Source organism: Oreochromis niloticus, linkage group LG11, assembly GCF_001858045.2.
Source record: "Oreochromis niloticus isolate F11D_XX linkage group LG11, O_niloticus_UMD_NMBU, whole genome shotgun sequence".
NCBI lineage: Eukaryota > Metazoa > Chordata > Actinopteri > Cichliformes > Cichlidae > Oreochromis > Oreochromis niloticus.
In genome coordinates, this window is record NC_031976.2 from 24,053,059 (window position 1) to 24,080,827 (window position 27,769).

Consider the following 27,769-nt stretch of genomic DNA (forward strand, 5'->3'; position numbering starts at 1 on the left):
AGCAGTCACAGCGTGACGTTTGTTTGTTTGTTTGTTTGTAATTACGCCTCCGAAATGCTGCTGATTGCTCATTTACCTCTGATAGGGGGCGTGACCCCCCCGCCTGCACTTTCAGACGACCGTCTCGCCTCGCCTCGCTCCCCGCTTCCTCGCCCTCTCTCACGCACGCGCTTCTTTCTCCTCAGCAGCAGCAGCACCACAGCCACCGGGTCGCCATGGAAACCGCTGAGAGACATACGTCGAGGGTGAGGGATGGAGAGAGAAAGAGGGACAACCAGGGACACAGAGAGGAAGAGAGAGGGGGGGGGGGGGGGGGACATGAAAAGGTTAGGGTGTTACCATATGACAACACCCCACCCTCTCCTCACCTCTAACCCCCCCAAACCCACAGCCCCTCACTTTAATGCTGAGCCCCTAACCCAGAACAACTGCCCCTCCACACAAACACACAGTGGCCCCCCTTTCACGTACCTCTGCCTCCCCCGTATCCTCCTCTCCCCCATCATTTTGCTCTCCATCCCTCTCTTGTCCAGACAGGCTGCTCGCATGGCGGGGATGGAGACGTTCACCGATGGAAGCACTGGTAAATTTTCACACCCACAAAAACAAAAAAAGAAAAAAAAAGAAAATTATTCTAAGGGGCGGAAGTGCAGGGACTTAACTCTTTTCCTCCATGTGTCTTTTCACCCTTTACTGTCTTCAGCTGTGCTGTACACTTCCTCCTTCTCACCTTCTCACATCACAATCTTTCTCTTCTGTGTGAATTCAAGAGGTTTTTTTTCTGTCCACTTGCAGGGGAGCCCGACTTTTCCTCATGGCAGGGTCCTGGGGAAAGGCAGTGCAGGGAAGAGAGAGGGGTAGAGAAATATCGGTCCTAATGATTTTTTGTGCGGGGCTGGGCTTTTTCTTTCTTTCTTTTTATTGATTAGAACGAAATTAATTCACAGGAGCAACCCTCGTGTTCCGACTCTCTCTCTCCCCCTCACTCCCTCTCTCTCTCTCCTATCCTCCCTTGCTCCTTTGCTCCGTGGACGAATAGCGTTGTGTCTTCTTGCCTGCTCTGCATGTTGTATTATCGCGGGAATATTTGATTCGGAATGTGCTCGGTGTTATGCATAGCCCATACGGAAGCCACGCTGCAGCTGCACACCTGCAGTGCTTTCACGGTCTGCGAGTATTACGCACATTGTTAGTCTCATAAATACAGAAAGATGGGGGTGTGTGTGGTTTGTTTCCATCGTTGCTGATCGCGTTTTTATTTATTTTTTTTAAATGTAGCCCTCACATTTGAATTCATGCACGTCACGCCGCCGTGTAGGTCTGAGCTTGAAGGAAAATTATTGCTGAAATCGAGACAGCTACAGTAATTTTCTCTACTCAGTCTCCATTGTTCCGCTGATTCATCTTCGCTGTGTATTCTCTTTGTTGTTTGGCTCATAATTGTAACAAAAAAGAAAGGCCACGGCTCGTTTGTGCGCTCTTTCCGCACACGCAGGTGTGAGCGCGACTGCAGGCCAGCTGCGGTTAATGGGCAACCTGTGTCTTAATTCGTGCATAATGTAAGGCAGCAGTTTACAGGCAGATTCTCTCCCGCTGTGGGGTTTTTAATCAGCGTTGTCGATATTTGCTCGTCGGTATCCCAATGACCGCACATAGCACAGAAACACCTCAGGGTGGCGAGGGGCTGATACGCCGCCGAAGGGAAATCGATGGACAGACTGAGTTAATTATGGGAAAATCAATTAAAAGGAGGGGATCTGTGGGCTTTATAAGGCCGAGCAGGAGGCTCGAGTCGGCAGAGGAGAGGAGAGGAGCAGCCGGTGCTTACCTCTGTGCATGGCCGCTGCGCGATGCCCCCGCCGATCATTTGGCAAACCGCTGTGCTGCAACCTTGACTTCACACCGTGTGGAAAAGCCTCTGCGTGGTATCACATAGAGCACACCACCGGCACGACTCTCCCCCCAAATCATCAGATACCTGCGATTCTTTGGTCAGCTGTTGATTTTGTTTACGCACAGTCCTGCTCTGATCCACACCCCAGCTTCTGCTGTGGGTTCGTTCAGGTGTGTTTTCCACACACACACCTCTTTCCTTTTTGACCTTTGCTCTTCGTTAAAATATGAACGTGATCAGATCCTGTTTAGGGCCTGAGTGTCGTGTCTTGACTTAAGGTTTCTTCTGAAAACGTTGTCCCAAGCCTTGATCCATCTCACTGATGCCTCTTTATTTATTTTAGCGGATAGAAATGAGCTGCGTAATTACTGCTGCAGATTCAAACTCAGCGCTTAAGGACAGGGCCGAGTTCAAGTTCTCGGAGTCATTTGCAACTTGTGACACTCGGTGTGTGTGTGTGTGTGTGTGTGTGTGTGTGTGTGTGTGTGTGTGTGTGTGTGTGTGTGTGAGAGAGAGAGAGAGAGAGAGAGAGAAACGTGTTTGAAGTGTTTGTGTCTGAAGTCGTAATATTAAAAAAGGCCCAGCATGTTTGAAGAAGTGTTAACCACAGCGCACAGATGACTTTAAACCCCATGAGACTAAGACACACGTTATGGTCAACCGACAGTTCTCCTCACAGACCGCTGCACTGAAAGAGAAAACAAAGAAACGGGGCGACTTTCTTTTCGTATTTACCAATCACGTGTTTCACTCGTTTATTTCACCCAGTTTGCATTTTCTGCGTCTCGTATTTAGAAACTCGTGTCTCATTAAAACTCTCCGACTTATTGCATATTCACAGCTGTGGCATCGAGGAACAAGTTAGGCTGTTTTTTTTTTCAAGACAAGAGAACTTAATTCACACCTGATCTTAATATACAGGTTTATTATTATTATTATTTCTTTTCATTGCCTTCTCTCTTTTTTAATTATCATTTTAAATTTATGCAGACGCCTTATTTTAATAATTATTCGTCCAGATTTATTTGAATATTTGATTTTATATTTTCTTAATGCCCCTCATAATAATGAATTTTTTAATATTCAGTGTATTATACTTTGAATTGTAGCCTCCTTGTTATTATTTCACAAAAATAGAATAGAATAGAATTAAAAGCCCTTTAAAAAGTCAAATATGTAGTCTTCATCTATCAGAATGTGTGATTTTCCTTATTACAATTATCTGCATTTTTCATTCAAAGTGAATATCTTAAATTTATTATGTGGGGAAGATAGGGTTGAATTAAAAACCCAGACTTTTAAAAAGTATCGATTTAATTTGAAAACTTTGCATAAAGTTTTAGGCTAAATAGATAAACTGCCTCCGAACCGTTTCAGCTGCACTCACAATATTTGTTCAGTTGAATATTTCAGATTTCATCTCGCTTTTTCCTCTTGGATGAGTTAATTTTCATATTTAATTTTGATATTTTTTCTGGGAATATTTAAATTTTATTGTGCTTTTTTTTGCATAAACTGTGAATATTTAAATATTCGAGTTTATTTCACCGTCATTTTCACAGTTGTTGCTTCAGCTTGTTAAAGTCGTATGCACGATATTCAAATTAGAATCCACAGCTGATTTTAAACCAGTACAGAGGGAGTCACCGAGAGGCTGATGTGACGCCTGCAGTTTAGAGGCAGCCATTAATTTATTTCGACTTAGATTTCAAAGTTAACTTAAAAAAAATGCAGCAAAGTTCAATAAAATTTAGAAACCGTAACTGTCGTATTCAAACACGAGGCCTCGTATTTAATCTACATTTGAATGTGTTATAGACTCGTGTGCTGATTTCGATGTGTTGCAGTTCAAAAACTGTTAATTACGGAAGTGTTATCAGTAAGCTCACCCAGCGCAGTGCACACAGCCGACACTCGGATTATGGGAATATATCTCTGACGAGATTTGTAATTTAGGATGAGACCTGAGCATCCAATTTTTTTTTATTTGTTTTTTATTATATAGGTGAGAGGCAAAAAAGAAATGTTTAAATGTAGGTGCTTCTTTAAAAAAAAAAACAAAGGAAACGCTTTTGTTTTAGCATTTTTCTGAAGTTTTTTTTTTAAAAACAGGAATCAAATATACGGAATCTTACACACACATGGAAATTTAAAAATAAAACCTGCGCTCTCTTTTAAATATATATATATTTTGTTCATTTAGCATTTTTAAAGGAGGGTGTTCCTGGGGGATTTTATTTATACTTTATATATTATTTAATGGGAGTGAGCTGGCACCCTGACACCCTGTCCTGCACCTTATCAACTTCAAACAGACCACAAAACCGATACGTTCAATTTTATGGTTTATGTTAACGTGCATGCAGCCTGCTTCAAAGCTCATTTCATAAACGGTTTATTGGCTCAGGTTTGATGGTAAACAGCGCGATCGTGCCTGTGGGCTTTGATGTACATTTTTCTGTACGTTTTTTTCTTTTTTCTTTTGGTCACTGGGCCACTTCAGTCGGTATCAGGCACCAGAGGTGATACAAAATAATCCATTTTCTGCGCACGACTCTCCTCCCAAATGGTGCGGCGGCTCTCCGTGGCCCTGCTCACAATGCGCTAATGACCTCTGGGTCAAAGGTCGTTTGGCCAGTTTCTCAATTAAGGCGGAAAGATTGCAGTTGCACGATGCATCGCTGTTGTGAAGCGAAGGGACCAGAGGCCGGTATACAGAATATTAGGATTTAATCTAGTAGGTAAACTTCGCACCTCTGAATGTTCACCAAAGTACAAAACACGTGTTTTAATAATTTCTGTTAGAATTCAGCTTATTTTTTCCTCACATCGTTTTGGGAACAAAATTGCATTTTAAATATTTAAGATTTCTTTGTTTTTACCATGTGGTTGATAGTTGTTGTGCCTACAGCACTGCTTAGTTTTACTTGAATGTAATTGAATGGATACTTTTACACTTTGGCACAGAAAACATGAAGACCTGTGAGAAGCTATGGAACACATTGTTATTGTGGTTCATTATAGTTCCTATAGAGGAAAATCAAAAACTCTCCATTTGTGTATGGTTGATTTTTTCTGTGTGTATGTGTGGAGGTTAGTGTCTGTCTTTCCCATGTATGAGTGTGTTTACCCCCCCACTCCCTCCTCAACATAGTCATGTATCAGTTGTGGTTGTTGAATGTAATCAGTGGGCACTTCCCGATCATCGCTGCATCGATTAGCTGATAAATGTTGGTGGGATTAATCATCCGAAATAGATCACTTTGTCGATGTCGTTGTCTTTCTTAACCTGCCGTGCTGCGCAGACCGAGGCTTCGCCAGCACAGACAGGACTTCAATAAGTGACAACAGAAAAGTGATAAATTGATCAAAAATGACCACAATGAAACAAGCCTCTTGTGAGGCCACACATGTCCATTACACGAGTGTGTCTGCGGGGTTTGTGGTTGGAATACATCAAGGGCTCAGGGTCAAAGTTCAGCTTCATCCCAGACTGATGACCCTGCAGACTGACTGACCTTTTTTGGGGGAGGAGGCTGCACATACTGGACCAGCTAGAGAGAGAGGGGATGGGGGGGAAAGGGGTAGAGATGGGAAAAAAATGAGGTGAAATTTAGGACAGAAGGGAGGAAAAGCGAGAGCGAAGGTGAATCTAAAGAGGATGTCGGCGGGAGGGAGAAGCAGAGGTGCATGGTTACCGCAGTGGTCCTTGAATATATCCTTGTGGTTTTGGTCGATCTGTTCGGTTGCGGTCTCCCCTGGTTTTTGTGTTTGGCTCTGCTTTTGAAGCAGTGAATTAACACCTGACCCCGGCTTCTGACCCTACCCCCTTCCTCCAGCTACCCCCTCCAGATTAGCAAATATGTGCTATCTGGTTTGGACACACACACTCACACACACGTATTTATACAGCAACACAAAAACACAATCACATATGTACCCACATAAGTACTTAATGTATAGAGAGTTAAAAAAAAAGGACAATGCAGCAAGTGTACAATGTCCACACAACCTTTGCACATCCCATCGTCTGTCCACAGCTAATTCCCCCGAGAGGAGCCTCAGTGTGTCACTGCTTGTCACCATAACGGTCAGTCTGTAATGGCTGTCTCTCCCAACACAATGACCAGGGAGGCAGACTCCCCCACTGACACACACACACTGACCCTCATTCATTTTTACCTGCACAGCAGAGCCTCCCCACACACACACACACACACACACACACTACAGGACGTACTCCCACCCTGGCATCCTACCACACCCATCCATGATCAGCGGCTTTTGTTCATACAGTTTGACAAAGGATGTAAGTTTGTCTATCAGAAAAAAAAAATCTTTCGAGTTTAATCTGAAAAGTAGTCGCTGACAAAACAAAAACAGAATCTTTGCGATTTTCAGTGGATCCACACATTCACGTATAGTGTAAGCAGCCTGTGCTGAATGTGTTTTTTTTGTATGAAATCTTCTAAAGAGGTCTGTGACACGACAAAAGGAAAAGCAAAAGAGCAACACGAGTGTGCAAAGTCACTTCACTTTAAGTTAAACAGCAGAGTCATTACCACAGCGCCATCATTTTATCTCAGAATCTGCTCTGTTGCATCAGCCCCTGGCATACATTTCTCTATTTTAATGTAGAGCTTCTTTTCTGTATTTTGTTTATTTCAGGGTTAAATTATTATTATTTTTTAAATTAAAATAATCTAATCCAGTCTAAAATCATAGATATGTTAAAAAAAATGATGACGCTCTAATATGATGCTTCGGTTTGGTTTGTTGTTTGTTATTACAAGAGAGAGGAACTGAAATGAAGCGATACTAAGAGCCTTTTTTTTTAAAGCAGCACACATTTTATAGTTTTTCTTGTTAGATTATTGAAAATATTTAAATGCATAATTTTATAATTTGGGGACTCTGACAGGGGAGAAATGAGGAGAAAGAGAAGGAGAATAAGTTGAACTTGAACTTGGCGTGCTGCAGTTCATAGTCAGCACCTCGTATCCTGTTGCCTCCCTAATTAGAGATATTGTCATTACCAAAACTGTTTTTTTAAATCATCTAATCAGTAGATCCAGAGTGTTTCAGCATTAAAGTATTGGCATAATTTAGGAGAGACCCAACACTGTAAATTAGTTTATGCTTATTTATTTTTTTTACCAATATTAAAAGATTTCAGTGGCTTCTCTGCCTTGATGGCTTCATTCAGTCTCTCTCCTCTCAGCAAGAATCAAACTTCTAATTCTTGGCAGTGTTACTGGGTCATGTTACCCATTGAGCATCTCAGGACCACATCTCTTTCCCCTCTCACCCCCATCTCCTCCACCCTATTGTGCCGAATGATGATGGCTGCTCTGGCCGGTAGGTGAGAGAGGAGGTTGGGAGTGGGGGTCTCGGCTCGGCTGGTCAGCAGGATTTGTAGTGCCCCCCTCTGCCTGTGAGTGTCAGCAGAGAGCAGGCGGCGTGTCTGGCTCGATTAGGTTTCCTACCTATCTTCCCACTGTGTCAGACAGAGGAGGAAGGCAGCAGAGAGGGGGAGAGCAGCGGGAAGTTGCCCAGAGGAAAGGCAGGACAACAGAGGAAGCAGGAAAAATACATCTTTTTATCCCTGCTCTCTCCGTCAAAAGCCCTGTACAGTTTCCTCTTTCTGCGCGCCTCTCATTCTCCTGGTTTCAGCTCCTCCATCCCTCCCCGCCTCTCTTACTTTGTCCTGCTCTCACCCAAACCCCTAATCCTCCTCCTTTTACCCCACACTCATTCCTTAATCCTAAATCTCTTCTTCTCTACCAGCCCTTTATCAATTGTTCTCCCTGTACCTCTCTGTTACTCACCTCCTCCCTCTTCTTTCTGTCTATCGCATCTGAACATGCCACCTCTCAGCATAACCCCTTTACACACTCCAGATGACTGCAGCACACCTTTTTTTTCTCCTTCTTTTCTTCAGCATTTTTTTGTTTTGTTTTTGTTGCTGCGTTTGTTGTCTTTGCCATCATCTACGCATCCTCTTTTGCGCCACATCGCCACCTCCTCGTCGTTCCTGGCCTCGCCTTTGAATGCGTCGTTGCTCCGTCCACTCGTCTGCCTGACTCAGATGTTTCCATCACAGTTAATGTCAGAATAAATTCATTAGGGCTCATTTCAAAATCGTTTTTTCTTTGTTGGGAGAACTACAATGTGGTTGTCAGAAAGCATTTGCCAACATTTTTTTTTTTGAACCCCAAGAAAGCTCACACCAATTTTAGTCACCCCGTCATTTTGGTGGATGTGATCAATTTTCTGTGATTTGGTCATTTTCAGCTCATCTCTGTTGTGTGAGGGTTCGGCTGTGTTGCCATGTATAGCTCGACATTTCCAGCCTTTCTCTCAGGGCCAAATGAGGAATATGAAGTTTTCCCTTGTGGATATTGGAGAATAATCATGGACAGATGTTTCCATTAACAATTACATAATGAAATGACAACATAATGAGCGTTTCTTTCTTCGGTTGAGAAGCTACTTTCAGTTTCACAGTTAAAGTCTTTTTTTTCCTTGTAGTGAGAGTGGGCTGTAATTTCACCCCCGGGTTTAACCACACAGTGTTTCACAAACAGTCTTTCCGTGCCACCTCAGCACTGCTCATATTATTCAGATAACAAGAAAGCTTCTGTCATGTTCTACAAAACAGGATATGTTTTCTTAATCTGTCAATGGCTCCGGCCCCTGAAAGACTTCATTTTGGCTGAGCAATGAAAGGCTCACAAACATCAATATGGCTGAGCAGGATAAGAAGAAAGAGCCATATTCCTGGTGCGTATCACTTTCCACACCCCCCCAATATCCTCACCCTATTTGTATGGTGCAGATATTGGGTCTCAAGCGAGAAATCAGGATTGCGTTCTCGCAGAATGGCAGCATCCGTCTGTTGAGCTGGAATAGGAATGTTATATGGAACCAATGCATCCGGACTGGCCTGGACATCTTGACAATACAACTTCACACTTTTTTTCTTCTCTCCCTCTCCATCTCTCTATGTCTCTCTCTCTCTCTCTCAATAAGTTACTCACCCTCCATCTCCATCACAACCACCCCAGCGTGGAGGAAGAGGTTTGGATTAGGCCTAAACACACAATCATGTCGGCTAAGCCATGACTGCCTGCTGATCACTATGGGTCCACCATGGAAATAAAGTCTGTGAAGAGAAGAAAGAGGGAAAGAGAGAAAAAAACCAACAACAACAAGAAGGAAATCCAGTCCACTTCATACGCCTCTCACTTCCATTCTCTTTGTGCGTTTAACGTGTGAAAACGGATTGCTGAAAGGATGTCAAGAAGCAAGAAGAAATAGATAGGAGGAGAAAGACAGTTATCCTTGCTTTCCCCGCGCCGGTCACACTACAATGTGCATGGTTGATAACTAATTCAAAAAAACATGCATGAGCTGGATTTATCTTTTCAAATAACTCGTATGTCTGAATGCGATTTAAAGGCTGTTTTTATGCAGCTGCCTGTGGCTGATCAATGCTGTTCGTCTTGTCATGCTGTGGGTCCATCACATTGGTATACAGTCTTTCAACACTGGGTGAAGGGACCATTTTGCATTGTCTATGGATAACATTTGGTTTTCAGAGTATGATGTATATGGATGGGGCTTGGGACTGTATTGTAACTGTCAGTGCAGAGAAGAGAACAGCCTCGGCACTGCAGACAGCGATTTCACCGATGTGCAGTCGTTGCTTTTGCCTCCTGCCTTTCATTCTCTCTTGCCCCCCCCCCTCCCGCCTTCCCTGTCCTCGCTCATCCTATTTTCAGCCTTTCATTTTTTACACAAGGGGAAAATGAGGAAGAACAAAACCAACATATGAAAACTAAAACATGACAGAGAGGGGAGGGGATGGGGAGGGAGGGGAGGAGTAACAGAGGAAGGAGAGGCAATCTCAGAAAACAAGAGGGCTTTCAAAAGTAAGGGATGAAAGCTAGTCAGGCTGTTATTTTTGAAAAATGATCCTTGTGTAGTGCTCCTCTTAAGAGCCAGGTACATATTATTTTATCTTCCTGAGGAGACTCAGCGAGGTGTTTCAACACACACACACACACACACAAATAAAAAAAACTCAGTGATGCTTTCTTTAAAGTTGCACAATTTATTGCCTTTAATGGGATGCCCGACAGGTGTGTTTTGAATCGCTTATCGGCTTTGGCGTGAAATGTTTCTCTAATCACCTATCAAATTCTCAATTTTCAGACGCGTTTGCATTTTGACAACCAATTATTTTTTAAAAAAAAGTTTTTTTATACGTCAAATGTATGCACCGGTCCAAACTGGCAGAGTGCCCCCATGTTACAGGCAAAAAACGCACACTTCCCCTCGCTAACACGCACTGCTCCTCTGTCCTTAATGGAGGCCGGTGCCGGCTGACACCTGAATTAGAGTGAAGCTGAGTCATTTCGAGCTCCCACTTTGACCCTCAAAGCCAGGGATCCCACAGAGGCGCGTGATTTGATGCGAGGGGATGTTGGACTAGTGGACTGAGAGCCCTGAAAAAATTTAAATGTCTCTTGGTTGCGGCTGGATCTGAGGATGTTGGTGCTCAGCGATAGTTATCACCTCTGCTCGCTGCTGCTGCTGCTGCTGCTGCTGCTGAGCCTCTGGGGCAGGCGTAGTTGAAAAACGCAAAGAAAAGCCATGAAGTTTTATGAATATTGATGTTTTATTTTGTGTTTTATACCAGATAAAACATTTTCGCCTCTGTAGAAACTTTCAAAGGCTCTTTGGGTGTGAGCATCATGAGGAATATCCTTCATCATTACAGCAGCACAGATGTTTCTGCTGGAATATGTGGTGGTATGTGTGTGTACGCGGTCAACATGTGTCTCCTGTATCAATAGGTTAATAGCTGAGATGTCAGTTTCAGTGACTCGCTGATTAGTTGTGTGTGTTCACTAATCCACACTGGGGCGGGGAACTGTTGGCTTTCCCATTGATTTTAGCGTGGTGAGTAGGCAGAAGATAGAGAGAGGGGAGATCTATTGATTGACCCCAAATTAGCCCCCCTACCACAAACCGCCAAGCCGTTCTGCTGTTTCCCGCACTCAGCCGCAGCTCCCTCATTGGGCGCCCGCGCTGACAAACATTCAGTGCGATTGGACGCTTCGACGGGGAGCACAATGTCCTCTCTTTTGATGTCGCTTGATTTGGAAGTGTTGGCTGTTCGTGAGTCCGGCTGTCGCTTGATTGGCTGTCTTGGTGAGGATGAGTGCTGCGCTGTTCTGTGTCTGACCACAGGGAGCGGCCCGGTTTTGGAGCCTTTGATGAAGCAAATAGCACCACTTCCAGAGGGAGGGTATTACTTTTTGTGTTTCTGATCACAAACTGTGACCTTATTTGTAAGCCTCAGCTCTCTTTTCTATGGAATATTTAAACAAAAAAAGAGTGGATTAAAAGAAAAAAAATCCAATTCTGCCCCGCCATCCACATCCGTCAACTTTCCCTTTTCTCCTCTGTTGTCCTTCATGACTCCCAACTGGTTCTTTATCACCATTTGTGTCCCTCACTCCCCGTCTTTCTCCGCCTCTCCCTCCAATCCCTCTTTCCTTGAGTCTAAGCTTTGAGCGCTCTCTCCTGAGCCTTTCCTTCCCATATATCACTTCATCTCATCCCTCTGTGTCTCCCTCTGATATTCCTCTTTAGGCCTCTGTCACTCTCTCCCTTGCTCCCCCCTGTGTCTATGTAAGCAAGAGGAGGTTGTTAAACATTTTTCTTCCCTCTTAATTGTTTTGACTGGGCCGATTGGCATCCCGATTAGGCCCATTGATTTCCTGGCGCTAAGTGCATTGATTTTTAAATTTCTTATTGATCCCCGCTCTAAATCTCCTGCACGCTTACTCACACAGTCTCACCGTTCGCAGGGGCAGAGATGGAGGAAAGGATTGAGACGAGAAGGAAGGGAGAGGAGAGAGGGAAGAGGGAAAGGGGGAGAGACTGGCGTTAGGTAAATACACTGACCGGTGACAGCGTAGTGAATTAACAGAGTGAGAGACAAAGAGCAGGAGGTGAGGAGGAGAAAACAGAGTTATGAGCTTTAAGGGGAAGTCGAGTTAAATAAAATACACACGCACACACAATACGGGTGTATACATGCAGTGTAGAAACAAAAGGCGCAAGAAAACACGGATAGCTCCGCAATCAAACTATTTTTAAAGCATTAAAGCGTTTCTACACAGCGTAATGGGGATTTTAAATCAATTTATCTTTAGAACCTCCTGCCAAAAATCTGTGAAATGTAAAGGGAATCAATAATTTTGTAATTATAACAAGCGTCAGGAACGACTGGCAGTAACGACTGCCAGCCTGGTAGCCGCCTGGATGGAACATGTTCATCTGTGAAGAATGAGTCACTTTATGGGTGAACAAAGGTTTATGAGGGATAGACAGATATTGGAAATGTCAGAGATAGAATGGAGTGTTTTGTCTTTGCCTTGCTATTTCACACGGTCTGCAGAGCCTACTGGAGACGTGTGTGTGTGTTATTTCTGGCTTATGACTGTGTTAGGTTTTAGAGGCCCGCTGGACTCCGAATCTTACATGCCCACTGGTGTTTCTCTGAAGGTGGTGGACCTAATTGGCTGTATCCGAGTCTCTGTGTGGGTGCGTGTGTCTGCGCTCACACGCACGCTTGAATGTGTATGCGTGTGCGAGAGCTCGATGTGAAGTAAACGATGAATTCTTCCGGCGCATGCTCGATAACATGTATGTGTTTATATATTTGTGTGTGTCTGCTCGTGCGCGCGTGTGTGTGTTTGACCTTTTCTTGGCTTAAGTGTTGAAGCTCAAATTCAGACATTCAGTTGATAGCATTTTCTTTTTATAGCCTCTGTACTTGACCAAATTGTGCTAACCTTTTCTAAAGTCATTTGCTGCTTTTCTGTCTCAGCGTGCAGTTGAGTGCCTTGCACAGCACACAATATATGGACCGTATGTAGCATTACTGCGTTGCAATTACAATTTACTCTGCGTTGATCCACTTAAGATAAGTGCTTTCAAAAGGCAAGCAAACTATTGTCAGCAACAGTGGGAGAAAAACTTCAATATCACTACTGTTGTCAAGATGATGTAATGCCCCTCTGCAGTGGCATTAAACGCAGGATGTTTTAAAGAGTGCGCTTTAATAGCTGCGTTATTATGATGGTAAAGGCGGCAGTGACAGTTTTGATTAACCATTCTGTGTTTAGATTTTCTGTCTGCAGTTTGCATCTGCAGAAAATGTAAAATAACACATTTCAGGGTTGAGAGGAGTGAGTGCTGGCTAAACAATGGGAGATAAAGTGTTTAAAATGCATACCCTGGGCTGAACCGCTGTTTGCTTTGTAGTGATGGGGCCTGTGTTTGCCCTGATGATAGGGATAGGGATGGCCTGACAGCACACACGCTCTCTCTCACTCACTCACTCACACACACACACACACATACACACACAAAGGCTAGTTTAAAAACACTCGGATACATTAATATGTGGCTTTCCTTGTTTTAGATTACGCATATACAAACACACCCGGAGGCGCCCGTGGACAGTAAGACTCAAAGCGCCTGATGGTCACCGCTACTGACTTCTCTTTTAGATGAGAAGTAGGAACCTGCGGACTCAGCACACAAAACCACATCAAACACACACAATATGTCCCTCTCAGCACACATACACATATATGATCAGGGCAGATTCTCACACAAGGTGTTGCACTCACACGCACAAGCACTGATGCTGTCCTTGCACGCACACACACCTCTCACACAATCCGCCAGACGGACCGACACCACTTCGTCCAACACACACTCAAAACATAACCTTGACCTGTCGTACTCCCAGCCTGCAGTCTCATACATACTTCATCCGTTCACTGGGGGATGACACACATACACACACGACTTTTCTGCACACACTAATCACACAGGGCCTAAAAAATGCAAACTCATACCAGAGGTTTGTGGAAAAAGACAACAGCTCCAACTTTATACCTGATGGAGTTTGAATTGATAGACTTTGGATATTTCTTCTTGGTAAACAATGAAACGTGGCAGAAAGTCTCAAACTCAAAGCTGCTCAGCTCATAAGGAAATAAAACCGAGGATGGGATTGTTTCATTTTTTTCTCAGAGACTGACAAAATCATTAATCGATTATCTAAATTGGTGCCAATTAATTTTCTGCCCACTGACTAACTGATTGATAAAGCGGTCGTCGCAGCTCCGCTAATGAATTTCAGATTTATCTCTCACAAATTGGGACTCTGGCTCCTCGTGTTCATCCAAATGCGTCTATAAAATTAGAGCAGATACAGGCCTACTCAGTGATGAATTTCACTGTCAAAGACAAATTCGAAATAAATCTCTCACTGTGGACTTCGAGCGTGTGTCGCACTCTGATAATTTCCACAATATCCTCTGCAGCCCCCAGGGGCAGATTTTTTTTTCCTGTTATTTCTCTCTCCATCCTCTCCTGTTTGTTTCTATCCCTGTAAAATGCTGGTTGCTTTACTGAAATACTGCAGTGCTTTATCTGCCCTCTTTTTCCTCCCTTTAGTCCACTCTCACTCTTTTTTTTTCTTTTTTCCTCCCTTCCCTAACCTCCCCATCCCGCAACCCAGCCCTTTAGTTGTTGTTGAAGATGGTGGGGGGTGGAGAGGGTAAGTGTAAGGGTGGGGTAATGGGTGAGGCAGAGAGGGGAGGGGGTGGGAGCAGAAGCAGCCGAGACCCAATGACGTGGGTGCGACATGTAACCGTGGCGCAGGAGAGGAAATCAATACATGAAAGGATGAGGAGCACTGGGGTGGATTACCGTCTGGGGCCCTGGCTACTGGAGGGATGCAGGGAGATGGAGGGGGTGTAGATGAGGCCTGGGGGGTTGGATTGTGTGTGTGTGTGTGTGTCTGTGTGTGGAGAAGAAGGAGGGGTGGAGAGGGCGAGAGGCCAGATTGTCCAGTCCCCTCTCTCCTGTATCCCCTCCCCTGACCAAGCACTGCTTGAATCTTGACCCATCCCATCAACCCTCCCTTGGCTTCTAAACACCGCTCAGTGCCGGTAGGCTGCCAAAGGTGGACCTTCAGCTCTCCACACACACTCATACACACATGCAGGTGCAGTGGACTCTATAATGTGGAGTGAATACATTGCAGCCACTGTGTGTTAACTCTGCCGATAACCCTACACTATCTGTGTGGGGCATAATCGGCTGATATTACCAGTGTAAATTAAAGAGCCCCAGCGAGACTGTGTGTGTGCGCGCGCGCACGCGTTTGTGTGTATACGTTTATGTGCCTGCGTGCATGTAAGTTTTCAGCAGGGGGCTTCCACAGCCCTGCCACAAACCCAGATAATAAATATCTATTATAAATATCATTATTATTGGGCCAATCTCCCCCAATAACGGAGCCTCTGTGAAAGATGGCATGAGGGACCGAGCTGGATATTGGCAATATATCAGCATTGATTATTGAGAGTGCTGACAGAGAGAGGAGGCAAAGTTAATAAAAACTAATAAAAAAGACAAGGAATACAGAAAGAACACGGGCTTTAGCTGGATCAGCTGCTTGTTCGCTCGAGGAAAGCGAGAACGGAAGGCGGAGGGCTGGAGATTGTGGTGTACAGTCATCGTTTCTGTGAGGCTGTGTGTATTTTCTGCTTCGACATACGTGTATCTGTGTACGTGAGTGTGCGTGTGAAGTTTTACCATTCTCATTTGGGACTTTTTTGTGTGTGTGTGTGACTTTGACTTGTGCACACACACACAGCTCACTTCTTCTTCTTCTTCCACACCTGTATGTGTGTATCTTCTTGGATTGATTGAATCTTGGTTGGATGTGAACTCTGCAGTTAGGATCCAAAGCCCGCACCACATCTTGCCTTCCCACACACTGGCACTAACCAAGATGCACAAACAATACCTGCCCACCCACTCGCCAACACACGCACTGACAAAGACACCAAGAAAACAAACCTCATAAAAGCCCATGCATCATATCCATATTATCTTGACAAATCTATACATCATGTCAGAGCATGGCATTATGTGAATATTACATTTTGCCATCTGTTATTGATGTGTGTGTGCACGGAGAGGATATGAGAGGAGTGTGTTGACGCCTCGCGCTGCCCGGATGAGACGGGACAAGGCGACAGTGAGAGAGAGAGAGAGGGAGCGTTGTCCATTCTAATAGGGCCTTGTTAGGCCGCTGACAGAGCCAGTAACGCCACCGTTGGCCTCCTATTGATTCCCAACCGACGCCGTTATTGATGAGTGAGAATTTAATTCGACCAGCTCGTTTGTCAACATGACATCACCATTTAACTACGACCGTGACATGGCCGCGAACACCCTCGGATGAGCCGGGGTCACACACGCGGAGCGGCGCGTGAGCACAAACACACACACACATCCCGTGTGATCAGTACGAACCGTTTCACCGAGGAAAAGGATTTGGGGTTTTTTTTGTGGTTAGAACTTTTCTTCTGCTTCATCATTTATAATAAAAACTAAAAAAATCATGTTCAATATTCAAACTGTTTCCAGCCAGTCAAATCAATCATTCAAAATGAAGAACAGGCAATTACCAAGAGTGCAATAAACAATATGACTAATGAATGGTCCGTGTTGTGACTAATGTGTAGCCTAAGGATACTTTGGCTTTTTCTGATTGGATACATTTTTCATGCCACATCCTGACCTACAGCACATGACACGGAAAACATTTTGTGGAGAGAAATTGAACAAATTGCTTTCTATGAATAAATCTGCTTGTGACTACTGTAGGTGGGGAAAACTACGTAAGGCAGAGTATCAGCTGCAAACAAACTGATTTGTGTTAAAGAAAAACGCTGGAAGGAAAAAGAATTTTAAATAGATTATATAGATTCCCTTATTTGATCTATTAGTTTGATATTTTCTGTTTTCATGGGAGATGTTGTCTAATTAAATCCACTAATATTTAATAAGTTTTGAAAAGAGTGATTCAGGAGTTTTTTAAATGCTTGATTTTTTTCAATATTTCACTTATTAAATAATTGTGGGGAGTAGCTGTGATGAACAGAGAAGTGTGTTTACCTATTAACAGTGTATTTTCTCCATTAGCAGTAGTTTATAAATTTACCTGACGACATATATCAATATTGTGGCATCATGACAAGTCCATATATGTATGATTTTAGCAAATGTAATAAATTCTGAAAGTATAGTGCAGACATTATGTAATGCAAAAAAACCTGCAAATCCAGTGCAGTACACTGCAAGCAGAAGTCTAATTTATTTTGTAATTTAAAGGGAAAAACACATTTATACTTTTTTTGGTTATTAAAAAGAATCATTCGGCAGCTAAATCTCAATTCCTAAACTTTATTTTCAGTTCCCGCTTTCCAATATTACATCCATTACAGTATTTGTCCCTGAAAAAAAAGAAGCAAAACAAAAGAGAGAGAGAGAGAAAGAGACAATTTTGGAAGAGCATTTTTCAATACAGCAGGGCAAAGATACAGCCCAGAAAACAATGGAACCAGCTATATATCTCTGTATGGATTGGGAGGCTTGATAGGGAGGGAGGTGGACAATCAGGACCATGGGCCTTCAATGAAAGCGGTCCAGCAGGGGTTATTGGCTGGAGCGGCCCCTCAGGGGAGCTCTCTCTCCCTATCTCTTTCTCTCTCTTTGGGGTTGTGGGTCTCACTACGTCCCTTGGGGACTGAAACTGTAGAGCCCACCTCGCTGCGGGGGCCCCATAGGCACCAAGCAAGGAACACACGGAGGGGGCGGTTTGCTGAATTCAGGTGGTCAGTCCCAGACAGATGGCCAGGTAGCGAAGCCTCTATATTCTGTGCTTATTTTACCTGTCAAACAGTTTGCACCTGTGTAGACATGATGAGGGAAAATAACTTTAATAGAGGGAAAAATCGAAATTCTGCACATGCCTGAATTTGTGTGAAAGACGTTCAGCGAGAGGACACGAGAGTTTGTTTCTTCCCTTTAAAGTTTTCCGCGTGTGCTGCAGAATAAGGAGATGCGCTCATCTGAATACCTGAAATCCAAGCAGGTGTTTTAACGGCGGTGTGTTTTTATATGTGTGACTGCCTTGTTGATAGTTTTCTGTGTCTTTGTGGCCGCGTCAGGAGGAAGAAAAAGAAGAGTTTGGTAAGAAGAGCGCATGGAGGACAAATGGATGGATGCTGTATGTGTTAGCACCCCTCCCCCTCCCTCCTCACCCCCTCATCCTCCTCACCCCTCCAACACCATCTTATTTTCCCCTCCTTCAATCTCACACACCCTCCCTCCATCCCTCTCTTCCACAGACGCGCACAACCACACTACATTCTACAAGAAATAATTGCTTTTGTCTGGAAGGAGTGCGGGGAGGAGGGAAAGGGGGCGCGCATGGCTCCCTTTGTGGAGAGAAGGGGGTCTTTGAAGGACAACTAGTCACTTCGCCCTTCCCTCCTTCTTTCCTCCTCTCTCTTCTTGCTGCCTCACCTCCCATCTCCTCCTTCCCTCTCATTACCCTGCCACCTTACTCCTCTTTCTCAGTTTTCCACTTTTCTACTTCTCCCCTTCCTCCTTTCCTTGCTCCCCATGTCTCCCGTTCTTCTCTCTCTTCCCTCTCCTCCTCTCCCTCATTGGATCTGCGGATGTCATCTGTCATATGTGAAGCAGAGGGAGAAGGACAATAAAACCAGGTTGTCTACTACAGAGGATGACACATTTTTCATAATTAGGAATATGCCAGTTTTAGTGTGCAGCTCACATTTCTTGGCAATATGGCTGTCTGCTGATGACTGAGTAAATGACAAGTCTGGTGATGATGGGAAAGTAATTTATTGCACGTGCAGTTTCCATTAAAACGGGCCTAATCGCCCACAGCATTAAGTGAGCAGGCATAAACAGTCCTGCGGGATGAGGCTCTCAGGCCCAACAGGAGCAAGAGCTCGCTCATTCCTATCGATTTGCCCGTATTGACTACAATGTTTAACGTATAGATTTTTCTATTTAAAAATCCATATCGACAATAATCTGGCGTGTAAGCGCGCGGCGTTGACTGATGTTGGCCTGTAATTGACAGCATGTAACATGTCGGGAGCCCGGGAGTGGGAGAGGGCAGAAGGGAGGCCGGCATGCGTGGAAGAAGGGCTGCTGGTGATCACCTTTGTAATGGAGGAGCTCGTCCCCTGACACCTGGGCTCTCTTGTTCTTTATTTTTTATTGTTGTTCTTGTTGTTGTCATTGTATCCTGCCTGCAAACTCAAATGCAAGCACTTATGCATGCACATGCTGCTCTTATCTCACTGAGTTTATAGCCTGCACTGTGTTTCAGTCTGCTTCATATTTTCTCATGCCTGGAACAGCAGTGGTCGCTCTTGTCTTTCTGTCTATCTGAATAACGATAGACCCTCCGCCGCTCAGGAGGGCTTATTAAACGCAGCAGTGATGTGATGACTTAATTGCGTGCATGCTGGGTATCCTGGCAGGTATTAGCACTAAGCACCTATAGGTATCCATGGATTCTCTTATCGGGTCTTCATCCCTACCCAAGGAGGCCGGCAGTAATGCACTGATCACCATTGGCATCATTATAGCCGGTATTATTAAGAGGGGGGAAAAATCCAGAAATCAATACAGGATACCCTTTGCAGCGGTAGTGAAAACGAGGGAGATGGGGTGGTTGGTGGGGGTGGCGGTGGTGGGTGGGTGGGAGGCAGGAGGGAGGGATTGAGGGATGGAGGGAGGTGCGGGGTGGGGTGGTGGTGATGTGTGAGTAGTAGCGGGTCCTCTCTCGCCTCAATGTTGCGGCCAGCCTAGTGGCAGATCGCTACAATCCTGGAGGGAGCCGGGTCGAATGAGCTGTTGGGGTTCCCAAATAATATCGGGGACAAACAGACAGACAAAAACAGACACACAGACGGATGGACGGAGATAGGCAAGTGTTCCGATAAAACGCGACACCATAATTCGGATTTCAGTAGATACGCTTTCTTATTTCCGTTTGGATTTTTTTTCGGGTTTTAGTCTGATTTTTTTTATTATTTATTTACCCGCTGTATTTATTTATTTATTTATCTATCGATTGATTGCGTTTTAATTACTGCCTTGTGACAGAGAGCGAGGGAGGAGGAGCGTCAGGGCCAAGCGCGCGCGCGCGTTGTGTTTGTGTGTATATGTGTGTGTGCGCGTGTGTGTTTGTGTCCGTTCAGCCTTTTTTTGTCCCACTTGTTTATTTGGATGCCTTTAATGAAGCTGTTTTAATTTAAAGAAGAAGAAAAAACGCGCGAGTCGCCGCTTTTTGCCCACGCGGATGAATGTCTTACATGTAGCCTTCATGCAAAGGGAAGAAGAGAAGGAGCGCGTGCAGCTAGAGACCAAATACAGTATAGACCAAACCAAATAGTGCAGAAATCCAAATAAGACTTTCTAACTCTGCTGGCCTTGTTTTTTCCACTGTCGAGCGCGTTGATATGCGTCCTTGTTGTGCTGTTTTAAACTGCAAAGCGAATACCAAAGCCAAGCCCGGCCGGTGATGCTACAGGAATAGGCTAGCGACTGTTCTCATGCCTCACACCTACAGGAAACGATAACTGGTGAGGAGCGAGAGAGGAGTGTGGGGGGATAAAATAAGATCCCGGGCCTCTATGTTTACTCAAGGAAAACGATTTAGCAGAGCAAAGGTAACAGAGAGTCGCAGGTGCATCGACGACAGACAGGTGACACGCAGACTTGTGTGTTTTTATTATTATTATCAAAGCTTACTTACAATAGGCCTGCAATTGTAACACAACTTTTCCTGTAGCCTGTAGAAGTGAGCTCTGATCTCCGCTCTGTCCGTCTGTGTGTTGGTCTGGACTGTAAGATAACTGCTGCACTCAAGGGACCATCCTACATAAATATATATATATCTAAATAGAAATACTATGTTCTATGCACATTTACACCAAAACAAAAGCCGAGCACCAGTCTACAGATGTAAATAAAGTGCGCAGCTGGGGCTACATGTGTACACACCTAACGGCGAATGTTCTGAGCTCTCCATACCAAATATTGTCCAAAAGCTGTCTGCCAGAGAAACGGACGAAAGTGCAGGAGCTTCAGAGGAGGACAGAGCTTGTTACAGTACATCTGACAGATTATTTGCATCAAAACAAGAAGCCGGAGGAAGATCATGTTTGTTCCTTTGCCGGTGCCGTTCGTGTTTCAGAGAGCTACCCCTGACCTCAACGCCTGGCGTCTCAAATCCCCTCTGGCTCTCCGCTCCAACTCCGGTAAGACATTTTTTCTCTTCTCCCTGCTACACCTCCTCCATGTCGGCCAAGCCGCGGAGACCCGCCCCGCCTGCCTCGCTCGGTGCCGATGCACTTGCAGCGGGCAGAGCTGGCGGCGCACACACCCACTTGCACACGTACACACACACCTCGAGCTCCTTCTGAGGGCTTGAACACAGTCCTCCGCACTTGCGGGGCGGCTGTTAAAAATCGAAGAAGCTGTCCCGGGCGCTTTGCTTTGTCCAGACTGATTGAAAATGAATTGCGTAAAACGTCCAGTTTCTTTTCGCTTTCCGTTTTGTAAAACGATGCGCCACTGCTCCACCCGTGTGTTGCTTAATTTCCACGCCGCCCGTGTGTTCCTGTTTCCGAGTAGGCTATTTTTTCTCTCCCCGTCTCCGTCACCGTCCTTCCCCTCTTCTCCACTGCCTGCGCCTGAGCCTCAGCCTCCGACTCTCCCCAACTAGACTCTCGGCAGGCAGGGAATATTCATGCCAACTTATCGATCCTGCGGAGATCGATTCCTGGGCCGGTGGAAGCAGAGAGAGGGGGAGATAGAAGGAGAGAGTAGGTGCACGGAGGAGTAACAACATACGAGAGGAGGCAATGGAAACGCTGTGTTTCACTCGTTTTTATTCCAAAGCCAACTGTTTAGTGTTTGTGTTTTATTCACATAGACTAAATAACTTGTTAGTGGGTCGGCTTTGAGCTCGAAGAACCTTACTGATTCTCCTGACTCAGATTTTGCTCAGACTTCCATCCAGCTTAGCTGGCAAGGATCGCATCTTTGTAAACACCACTAGAAATGGACTTGGAGTGATTGCATCTCTCTGTCCCATTGCTTGGGCTGCTGCACGGTTGAGAGCAGACTAGCAGAGGGAGTGTGGAGTCAGGGAAAGGGGGGATGGGGTGGGGGTAGGGGGAACGCCGTCTGCGTTTCATCTGCGCTGAAGTGGAAGAAAAGGATGCATGGTGGGAGCAGCCAGTCCGGCTTCAGTGTGTTGCTGTGAGAAAGCTCTTGCTCAGTCTAGCATCCACTGTTTCTTAGACATGCAACAGCTACTTAGCTCTTTACCAGTCCTGCGAGGATTGCATTGTTTTGGGAAGTGATGCAAAAGGAGGAAAATTAGGTCAAACATTAGTCCTTAACTATTGCATACACATAGAGAAACCTGTGTGAAAAGCTGGGTTAAATGTGTCTCATGTGCACCTTGGCCAGTGGGTGAGCTCTTACAGGCCCAGTCTCCTGCTCTCCCCTCATTTCCAGATCAGTTCAAGCCCATTTGATTTGTGAGGCGCCAGGCTTCACCCTTTACTCCACATACTCAGTCAACAGTGCACAGTGTGTGACAGTGAAGGGATAGGTGATAGAAGGGGAGAGAAAAAGAGCGTAGAGGGATGAAAGGGACCTGTTACCTGCCATATCTCTAGAGAGATACATAGAGAAGAGAGGGGAGAGCAGTTGGATGGTGGAAGAGGCAAAGGAGCGGGGGACCGGGGAGGAGGAGTTTTTTCGGTCTCCACGCGTTGAAAAATGGCGAATGTCAGAACAAGATAAAAAAAATGTGGAAAGAGAGCGAGAGAGAAGTGGGTGAAAGTACGAACAGATGACAGAGTGAAAAACGAGGAGGGAGAGGAAAACCCAGTTTGAGCTCGAGAGGTGAGAGTAAACCGAGGATGAGCCATTATGTTGCAGTGTCCCAGGCCAGGGCCGGCATCTGAATAAGCAGGCAATCTGATGGGATGTGTACACAGGCTGCTGAATTCCTTAGATGGCAGGATAACGTGATTCACAGTCCTCTGCTGATTTTATTCCAGGTTGATAACATAGCGCGAGGTGCTGTCCGTTCTGAACTCAGAGGGTTTGTTGCCAGGGGAGCGCTGGGTCAGTTCAGCATCTGAGGTCTAAAGCAGGAGTTGCTTCTTCACCGTATATCAGCAAACAACAGGAATGATTTAATCTGAAAGTATTAAAGATGTCTTGATGCGTGCTCAATCATCCAGGTAAGGAAATCCCAAAAAGTTGATTCTGTTTACTCATCCAAGTGATGAGAGTGACAAAATGCCTCTCACACTGAAAACGCCACATCCACATGCACAGAATCAACTTTTTGGGGTATTAAAGATGCTAGGATTGAGTGGACACACCCACAGAAGTGTGCTTTCACTTGCCAACAAAGAGCCTTTAATACTGTCTCACACACACACACACACACACAGACGCACACAATGCTTTCTGGGTAGTTGTAGGGCTCTTGACTCGAGCTCTCAGTTAACTTGTCTCTTTGACTGGTGGCAGCTCCTTGACTCCTTGGCGTTAGAGCCTTTTGTGGGGTCAAAGGTCACGGCGGGAGTGTTAGACTCAGCCCCACCTGACCCTTTTTAGCCCCCTGTGTTTTGATTCTCTTTCATGTTACAACAGGCCTCGAGCACTCATGCACAACCCCTGTGGGGGCTCACACACGCATACACAGACACACAGAGACACACACTCACTGTCATGAAACAGACAGACCATCATATACAGTACCATAAAACAAGCACGTTAGGCTGTTTGCACCTGGACAGCAAGCTGCTGTAACTGATCCAGGTTTTGTTCTATTTTTAATGGCATTGTGTCTGTCGAGGTACAGGTCATGGCCACTGCTGTGTGAACTCTTTGTGTGTATACGTGTGTATGTGTAGTAAAGTGGTTTGTGAAGCCATCAGCATTAACTGGTATATGAAAGTTTAATGGGACATAGAGGAGAAACCGCAGGTTTCCCACACAGTGCAGGGCTTGGTATGATATGATATAATATGATATGATGGGACATCAAGAAGACTGGAGACTGCCTTTCCCCCTCTCTCTCTCTCTCTCTCTCTCTCTCACACACACACACACACACCTGGATTCAGTTCATCTCAGCTATGCACCTTCTGTCACACACCATTAGCCACCATCTTCTACCATATACTCTCTAACTCTCTCTCTTTCACGCACACAAACACACACATGTGCACTTACAGTACGATCACACACGCTCCTCCGGTTTTAGCAGCTCGTGAGCTGTTTTAGTTCTGCCTCTGCATTTCAGACTGAGTAACATTTAACTATACACTTATTGATATTTGTTTTCCTCATAACATTTCCTGCCCGTGTACTGTAGGGCCGGTCTGATGTTATTATTGCCTTCAGTGTATTCCAATAAAATGTTCAGTCTTAATCCATTAATCAACATGTCCACAGCTCTGCGTCTGCGCTTGCTGCCAACTTTTAAGACATTTCTACATGTGTACAACGTCGCGCTGGCACGTCCTCGACTGCATGATGTAAGACCGTGCATGTGCTTACCCATTTGCTCTGTGTGTGACAGACCGAGCGTGTGTGTGTGTGGGTGTGCAAGAGCATGAGCACACGTGCAAACTAGTGTGTGTAGATATAGATCGGTTTGTGGAGGGGAGCGTGCAAGTCGCAGTGTTAACATGATTGCAAATGACAAAATGTCAACCTGGGTTTGTTAGCAACATAATGGGGAATCAATAGACACGAGAAAGATGTCAATACTACATGCTTTATTGCATTAAGCTACCTCTCTCCTTCTCTGTAGCCCTCTCTCTCCTCTTCTTTTCCCTTTACCTCCCACTCTCTGCTCTCTGTCACAATACAATTCTCTCCCTCTCTCTCCTCTGCTCTCCTCTCCCCGTGGTAGTAGAATTAGATTGCAGTATATGAGCCAGCCACAGGGTTCTGAATGCTGCAGGCTGATGGCAAAATGCTCCAGGAGCTAATGGGCTATTGGGCTCATCTATTTACGTATATTAAGCTCACATAGATGACCACAACAAAATCTGACAATGTGACAAGGCCTGAAGGAGGAGCAGCAGTGACGTCTTCTGTTTAACTGATGCATTTACGTAACGAGACAAACATACGAGTTATCGTAGGACACTTTTAAAATCATACACTCTGTAACTGTGTGCTATGGGTGACCTTTAAAATATATAGCACTGGGAATTAAGGCTTTTTCATGGTTTTGGATTAATCCAAGCAAATCCAGTCTATAAAGATGATTAGCAGGGTGCTGCTGTGTTATTCGTGTTACAGTGGGGTTTAATAATTCCTTTTAATCCTATTAACTGTTTACCTTTTTATTGGATTTGCTCAGGTGTGCATATGCGCCAGTAGGCTGTATTTATATAAAGCATGTGGATGTGTTTGTGTGTGTGTGTGTGCGCGCACTGATGTGTTTATATTACTTGAGACTAATGTAGTATTAATGCTGATGAGGTCCCACAGCTCATTAGCAGCAGGGAGTGGTATTGAGTTTCTCCCGGGGAACAGGAGCGATTGGGACATACACACATCCGCTGTAAATTCTTAACAACCATTAGCGTATTGATAACCATTATCATGCACACATATATACACACACACACACACACAAACATTCACCAAACAATGACCTTTAAAGACATTGCTTTTAAATATGCATACTCCAGCACACAGGAGGACACGGCACGAAAATCATGCAAACATATTCATCTGAACAGCACTTAGAGGCCATCCATTATTCTCCAATGTGTTCACACAGACACGGACTCACACTCAGACAAATGATTTTGTGCAATTGGTCACCGTGTCCGCTGAAATACAGCCTAGCATTAGTCCTAACCAGGGGCTGGGTGAGCAGGCCACTTAATCAGACCTGGAGACCTTAATAACAGAGAGAACACACACAGAGAGGGATAGATGGAGTGTGTGTGTGTGTGTGTGTGTGTGTGTCTGAGTGAGAGAAAGCAGCTAATCAACACATCAGCAGGAATAAATACAAACCAGCTGATTCCATCCTAGATATTGATTTACACTTCCTTCTGTGTTTTCTAGTTGCCTCTCCTTATCACTCCTCCAATAGCACACAGGCAATGTACATACCGAGAACTCAGCCATACTTGACCTCTACATGGGGGACATCCTCCTCTGAGTATGTGTGGATGCTCAGTCAGTGGTGGCCTGGCTGTGATCAGCGTCGAAGTGGTCATCGCCACAAGCCGCCAATCAAACTAGGCAGTCAAAACGCGCCTCTGAACGCCTGCTGTCTATACACTTGATTAGCTGATCTGGCAAGATTTTTCAAAGCGATTTATTCAGACATCAGAGTAAAATCTCTCTACATTCCCCTGCTTGCTGGGACACGAGCATGCTGTTTCTTTGTGGCGATGCGCGGGGTCCGTCTGGATACTTTATTTGCTGAGATGACAGCGGTCTCATTTCCAAACCAACAATGCGTTTTTTTACTGGCCGCTGTCTTTTTTGTTGTTGATTGCCGCCGGCTGTCACCTCTGCCACCCTGCTCATGTGCCAGTACATTTAGATAATAAAAAAGACCAATAAAACCCAGAGGTTTGATTGGGTGTCTCCCCTTAGCCCAGCAGAGCTGACGACTAAATCAGGGGTCCTTCTCTCCATTTCATTTAGCTGATAAGATTTATGGTAATGAAGGGTTCCTATTAACCTCTGAGGTTCCACTGCTGTCCTTCAGACTGAGGGTGGATGGAGAGTGCTTACCGATCAGGATAAGGCTGCGAACATATCTGCTATAAGCAATGTCACATCATTGCAAAAGCATCCTCTGGAGTGCAAACACACACACACACACACACATGCATACATATACTCTTCAAGAGCACCTCAGCCCTTTGAGAGAGCTGAATGCATGTTTAATCTCTTTTCTCTCTTTATTCCTTCCGAGCATTTTTCCTTTTCTTTATCCTCCCCATCCTTTCTGCTCTCCATCCTTTTCCCTGCAGGAGATTCTGTTCTGAAATTAATCTACTCCCAACACCTCTTGTCCCTTTTACCCCCTGTGCAACATCTCTCTTTTAGAACCGCACAGTCATGTTTTTTTTATTAATGTTTGGTGAAAATACTCCAGAATTACAAACAATTGTGACTAATGATTTTAAATTTTACAATAGATATATGGGGGGATCTTAAACAATGTCTGGGTGTTGCTCATCTGTGACAGTTTTCTGTGGAAACCAACAAACAAAAATACTTTCTTACTCATACTGAAACCCAACACAAGTTTTAAGGGGGATGTTTCTCTGGAACACCCAACTGAACCAAAGTAAAATAAAATAAAACCACATTAAATGCACCCTCACAGGAAGTGGTTGCTTCTCTCTTCTACTTCTCATTCTCTTTTCTCCATTGCCACTTTCACCCGCAGAGAGCCTACCACTTGCACAGTTAGGGAAGGGGTCATCTAACGAAAGTAAACTAACTAAAATATGAATAAATATAAGCTTAAAGAAGAATTTGGATCCTGTTGACATGCACCGTTAATATGGCTACCTATAATACATGTGTACACTGCACATATATATATTTAAATTATGCCAAAGAGAAAAGAAAACCAGTATATCGTTCTCCCCTATCTCTCCTGTTCTCCAGTCAGGACCTTATCATGTAAACCTGTCTTCGCTACAACCAGTTAGCAAGTGATTCTGAACCACAGAAGAAAAAGTCATCAAAACACCGACCTCACTCTGATTGATCAACTTATAGCAAAAATAAATACTTAAGCATGTGATTGGCTGTCCAACACCAAAGGTAAAAGCTACCTTGCAGATCACC

The 27,769-nt window shown here is 44.7% G+C and overlaps 1 protein-coding gene across 5 annotated transcripts in view; it reads left to right on the top strand.

Annotated features, from left to right (window-relative positions):
* The first annotated feature begins 501 nt into the window (after positions 1-501).
* Positions 502-27,769, top strand: part of pou2f2b (POU class 2 homeobox 2b) — a 69,732-nt gene continuing 42,464 nt past the window's right edge. For 4 of the 5 annotated variants that reach the window (XM_025911669.1, XM_025911670.1, XM_025911672.1 and 1 more), the window contains exon 1: positions 502-583. In XM_025911669.1, coding sequence (XP_025767454.1) covers positions 547-583 — 37 coding nt within the window. In that variant the 5' untranslated portion in view covers positions 502-546. Of the gene's footprint in view, positions 584-19,644; positions 21,151-27,769 lie in introns of those variants that run through there. The other variant, XM_005455518.4, reaches the window with a different exon arrangement.